Genomic DNA, 5,891 nt, shown 5'->3' on the forward strand with positions numbered 1-5,891 from the left:
CAGTGTGCTGTGTTGCTAAGCTACCGTAGCGCTCATAGGTTGGGGAACCGGAGGCATTTTTGACTTAGTGTATTTTCAGGATCTGATGACATTATCAGGAAGAAACCATCTAAAGTTGAGGAACATCTGTGTAGTAAAATGTGACGACAGAGATATGAGTTGCTTAATTATTAAGCAAAAAGGTACCAGAACATAGTCTTTAAATATTCTCAGCCTATCAATATCGCAGAAAAAAAATGAGAAATGAATTCAGGGGGAACATCAAGGGTGTGACTTATCAACCTTGTGATATGAAACCAGTGTGGGTGTGGACCAAGGTCCTAAAATCTCCAGAGGTGGGAACAGAGGCGGGATTATCCAGGCAGAAACTGCCTGCTAGCCCTGAGGGATAGAGAAAATTAGACAGAAGGAAAGAAAGGCTACCTGTTATGCTTTGAGATCTCACAGGCATTCGGAGATCAGAGCAGAGCAGCTTCTTTCCCCGAAGGCCTGGGTATAGCAGGTGCGGCTGCCTCCACCTGTTTCAGAGGCAGGACCAATGCCCAGCACTCATGTGTGCAAACTCCTGGGCTTTGGGCTGAAGGGGAAGGACCAAGTCCAAGGGACAAGGGGTGACTGTGGGGGTGACTTTGCCATGCCAATGGGTCTAAAGGGTAGGTCTATTGTTCCAACCCAGAAGGATTATTTCTGTCTTAAGACCCAGTGTCTGGACCAGGAGGGAGGGGCTGTTGAAAAGGCCAAGGCCAGGCTTGTGACTGCAAGGCTCCCTCAGAGCAGCAGTGTGGGGAGCAAACGGAGCAACAGACTGAATTTGTAATGAATCTGGGAGTGGTTCAGAGGACAAAGGGAAAGAAGGCCTTCTCTAAGACTGAGAATGAGAAGGGCCTTCTACAGCCTTGGTGGAGGAGTGTCAGAATGAACTACTCTGGGGGTGCTGATTGTCCAGGGTCAGGATCCATAGTGGGTGGAGGTGGCCTGTCCCAGGTACATGGTAAGTTGTTCAAGACACATTGTGGTAGAAATATCCACTTGTTTGGCAAAGTATGTTAAGAAAATGACCCAAATGCCAGAAAAGAGGGGAAACAAACCCAAAACAATAGTTAGCCAAACTTGTTTCTGAGAGAAAATGCTGCTTTAATTAGGACTAACATTAAGGCCTTACCCCACAGATATATTCACACTGTTACTTTTTGAAAACAGGAGAGGTAATCGGTCCACTCATTAGGGTCTGAAGTGATTTTTAACAAGGATTTGCTAAAATTTTATAGAAAATAACCAAGGTTCAGTCCTTGGTATGTCAACTGAGGAGAAAGGGCTGAGCCTCACTTTGGTCCATGGCCCCCGTCCCTGGCCCTGGAGCCTCAAGAGTCACATGTGGCCCTGGAGTCCCCTCCCCTGGAACTGCTACACGTATTGGTTTGGCACGTTTTAAATTTTATTTTACTTTCACATTTACAAACTCAGGAAACCTTTTGGAGAAAAGGAGTGTGTGGCCATTTTTAAGGAAATCTGAGCACACTCCTCCAAACCCTGGGCAGATGCGCATGCCAGGGACTCACTCAGGGAAACCATCCCTCATCTTCAACAGCTGTTTGCTGCTGGCTGGCAGCCCAGGTGGCTGCTGTGGCTTGCTCCTTGCTGTGGCTGGCCTTGCTGCCTGGAAGATGCAGTACTGGAGGCTGCCTCACCCAGGATTTTATTGCTGGTGAACCTGTTTATCTGACTCTTTCAGTCTGGAATGGTGGCACTATCAGAACTGGGTCTGGAGAATCTAGTCTGCTGAGATGAACAGACATGGCAATGTGTAAACAGCCCAGGATTCTGTAATGCTGGCATGGTGTGGCACTTGTCTTCTGCCTGTGTTTCATTTCCCTGGGTTAGTCCATGGACTGAAAACACTTTGTCTTTTCTCTCCTCTAAGGAGAGTGAGTGTCAGGGAGGAGATAGGTGGAAAAGCCTCTTTCTGCTCAACCCAATGGGGGCAGTCCAAGGTAAAAAGCAGGACTCAGGACAGGGAATACCCAGGTCCACAGCAGCCAGGCTCTTCTCTGTACCACATTCCTTTGAAAGCCCCCAAAGTGTTCCTTTTCTTATGTAGAAAGAACCCATCCAGCCTCTCACTTTCCTAAAATGAACCTCTCTGTTGAACGAAGCAGGTGCTTTTTGAGTCAGAGGTCCTGAAACACGGGCTACCATTACAAAGGTTCTGAAAGGGCAGACTGCTTTGTGGTTGCCACCAAATGTCACAGGGGCTCAAAGCTCCAGGAAAGTATATTCTCTCTCTGTGGTCACAGCAGCTTCAAGGTGAAAGAGAGGTACTGAGGTGTCACTGTCATGAGGTGTCATTCTTACTCAGATTTGGCCCTGCAAGGGCCCAGCAACTCTTCCAGCTCTTGAGCTTCTCCATCCCTCCTGAAAGTGCTGGGTGCTGTTCTACAATCCATGGGCCACCCATCAACCAAGTTAGCTTCTAGTGCCACTGCCATTCTGACATGTGAGGGAAGAACTCTAACACTGTGCCATGCTTCCTCTGGCTCTGTTCACCTTTCCTAGGACGGGAATGGTGGCTAGTGACCTCCTAATGACACAGATGGGGTAGGTGGGCTAAGCAGACAGTCAGGTCCAGCATCATCTATTCACAGGACCACTGGGTATGATGGAGGAAGTGTCATTTCTATACTCAGACCTCCATCTAATTAGCCTCCGATCTAGCAATAACTGGATTCACAGGTCCTATGCATTAGTTTAGTAAAAAATCTGGTTTCTGATACCCAAAGAGCTTAAAGTCCCCTTCAAAACGTGCATAGAGGCGCCGGATGTCTCGTTTGCTGATGCCCAGGAAGTAATGTTCCACCTTAGTTCTGTTGTATATGGTAATGCCTGGAGGAATGGTGGGGTATGACACCAGATGGTCTATGCCAGCTTCTTTCAGAATGTATGGGGCATCTTCCTCCAGGGTCTCGTGGTGTCCAATCACACTGTACTTTATCTCACAGGGAGCACAGAGTTCTACATAAGTCACCCAGTGAATGATATGATCTCCAAACTGAAGGTCTAACCATCTGCGGTTTGGATCGCCCAGGTAGCGCACAAAATCTTCAAACTGGATCCCCCTGGTCTCCGTCCGGTTTTTCCTGTATTTCCTAATGATGCCAGGGGCAATCTCATGCCTATACCAAGGTTCAAACCGAGGATTGTGAACAAACTTGTCCTTAAAGGCAGAAATCAGTCTTTCAAAGGGATCTCTTACAATAAAAAACTTGAAGAATGTTTTCAATCTAAAGAAAAAAACATAGGATAGGAGGTGAAGTCGATGTCTGGGAGGTAATGGTCCAGATGGGAGTTGGTGGGGGGTGGGGAACCAGACTAAGCCCTGCTGTGAATGTGTCCTACTAGCTCTTCCATAACCATGTACTGGGCACTGACCCTGCCATCAACCCACTCTACAGGCACAGAAACAGGCTTGGAAAGCCCAACTGCCCAAGGTCACAGCACTCATTCTACAGGGTGAATGTGAAGACTGTTTAATCAATGTTCTGTTTCACTTGAATAACCCAAAACTTCAAGTTTTGTTCCTAGGCAGAAAATCATCAGGGCTGGAACTCTGAGTCAGGATTAATCAAGGTCAGAGTTATTATAAGAGGATAGCTTTAAAAGTTCCACCCAGAACTAGGCGTGGTGACCTAGGCCTTTAACTTCAGCACTCAGGAGACAGAGGCAGGTGGATCTCTATGAGATTGAGGACAGCCTGGTCTACACAGTGAGTTCTAGGCCACCTGGAGCTATAGGAAGACCCTGTCTCAAAAGAAAAAGCCAAAACACAAAAAATAAAAACAACAATAGCAAAAAATTCCACCCAGAATTGCCAGGAGGAGTGAAAAAAGGAGGAAAGGAAGGGCTGAAGACATTGAACGCCAGGCTGTATACTCCTGCCAGTGGGAAAGGAAGCCCAGGGCGGCTGTTGTAGGGCAGGAGCATGAGCTTGAAGGGCCTGGACAGTGATGGGAACGAGGACGACAGGGCTGGATCTGTGGTGATTCTGCCCTCACAGCATCTTATAGCCGTCTGAAACTTTCCACCATCTGCCTGTCTCAATTCATGGATTCTACAAAAGCCTCATTAAGTGCTTAGGGGACAATAGGACAGTCCACACCTCGGGGGATTTCTGACAACAGTTTGTGGGGTTGTAAAGACTGAGTTACCCAAGGCCAGAAGCAAATGAGAAGCAAGTTGCTGTGAAGCCAGGAGGGCCAAGCCCAGCCTGGCCCTGACACTGAGGGGCTGCTTTTGCATTCAGATCCCTATAGCCTGGCTGTGTGGAGCCACTCCACAGCTGAAAGGGGAGAACTTTCCTACCCATTAGCTGATAACACCCTCCTTGCCACAATCAAGGAGTCACATCTTCTCTCCTGCCTGTGCTCACTTGCTCACACCACCACTACAGGGGGAGGCACCTGCAGAAGTAGGCATGGTGCCTTAGGAAAAACGGGAACACCCAACTTCCTTTAAATAGAGAAAATATCCTATTATTAAGGGGTCCATGGAACTTAACAAGACCAAAACACAACAAAGCATTGCTCATTTCTAGTGATAAACTAATGGACCATGTGAAAGCCTGAAGAGACATTCTGAAATTCTGCAGAGGGCTGTGGTGAATGGAATGCTGGGTATGCACTGGGCCATTGCTTACCAACACAAAGCAGCTGCCCCAGGGGTCCCTGGAGCCACCTGGCTCACACAGCAAGCTTAAACTGAGCCTGGGGCTTTGCTAAACCTTCTCAGCTTCCAGAATTTCCCTCTAGCCCTGAGGAAGCTGCTCTTACCGCTTCTGAATTCCTGCTTTGCTGAAGGAAGAGAGACGTGGGAGGCCGTTCTTTTCATGGTCATGGACCACATTTTCAGGAATCTCTTCAATGGAAGAAAATGCTCCTGGGAGGAATGAGAAGAGAAGGTGTGTTGGCTGCCCCATTGCAACCCTTCTAAGTGCCCATTGTGTCATCTTGGGCCCCAGTTCCCTATCACATACATGACAATCCCCCCTCCAACATCCTAAGTGTACATTTTTTAATTCCAACTGCTCCTGTGGGTGGGGGTGACAAGAGAGTGAAGAGAAGCTTTCTGTACCACCAGCCAACTGGAGCAAAGAAGGTTCTGTGGGCAAGGAAAAAGAAATGGCAAACAATGACAGCACACAGCACTGGCCCTGCACCTACTGGGCTAAACCATCCCTTAAAGAAAGCTTGGGGCACACAGATGGAATCCCTAAAAACAATTCTACTCTGAGATGGTGGGAAATGCCAGAGGGGCATGACACAAAGTAAAGAACCCACATATGTCCACACCACCATCAGGGTCCCCATCTCCATGGCAGGCTGTGTGTGCTCTCTCAGCACAACACTCCCAGACTAATGGTGATTCTCATGGAACCTCATGACAAATGGAAATAACAAAAGTATCTGATGACAAAAATCCCTGGCCAGAGTTGTGGGATCAGAGTCGAGTAGAAGGACAGGACTGGGGAAGGAGCCCCAGTATCAACATCCATTTGTCCTGAGTCTGACCCAGTGTTGGAACCAAGCAGGGAACCTGGAGGCAGGACAGGTTTTCTTTTCCTCATATAGACAAATGGAAACAAACTGAAATGAGGCCCAAAAGGGCTCAGCCATACCTTGGCAAACCATAGCCTCATGCTGATCCTATGCTGGCAAGCTTTAAGTCCTGGCAAGGAAGCTCTCCTGGGTCACCATATAGAAGCCATAGCCTTGACCAATTCATTCATTCCTCCTCCAAATAGTTAAGTCCTAGTCCAGAATTCTGTCATGGTGGTTGGCTGTGAAATGACCATTGTGAGCATCAGCTCTTGGGGGGGGGGGGGGACAGAAGAACCAGAT

The 5,891-nt window shown here is 48.0% G+C and overlaps 1 protein-coding gene across 3 annotated transcripts in view; it reads right to left on the reverse strand.

The window, feature by feature from the left end:
• Positions 1 to 1,203: 1,203 nt before the first annotated feature.
• The window catches only part of Chst10 (carbohydrate sulfotransferase 10), a 32,227-nt gene continuing 27,539 nt past the window's right edge, over positions 1,204 to 5,891 (reverse strand). For all 3 annotated transcript variants that reach the window (XM_008845869.3, XM_008845871.2, XM_008845872.2), the window contains 2 exons: positions 4,824 to 4,929; positions 1,204 to 3,278 (listed from right to left, as the gene is read on the reverse strand). In XM_008845869.3, the coding sequence (XP_008844091.1) occupies positions 2,741 to 3,278; positions 4,824 to 4,929 (644 nt within the window). In that variant the 3' untranslated portion in view covers positions 1,204 to 2,740. The remainder of the gene's footprint in view (positions 3,279 to 4,823; positions 4,930 to 5,891) is intronic.

The sequence above is a fragment of the Nannospalax galili genome, unplaced genomic scaffold (assembly GCF_000622305.1).
Source record: "Nannospalax galili isolate Female #2095 unplaced genomic scaffold, S.galili_v1.0 scaffold182, whole genome shotgun sequence".
In the NCBI taxonomy this organism is placed as follows: domain Eukaryota; kingdom Metazoa; phylum Chordata; class Mammalia; order Rodentia; family Spalacidae; genus Nannospalax; species Nannospalax galili.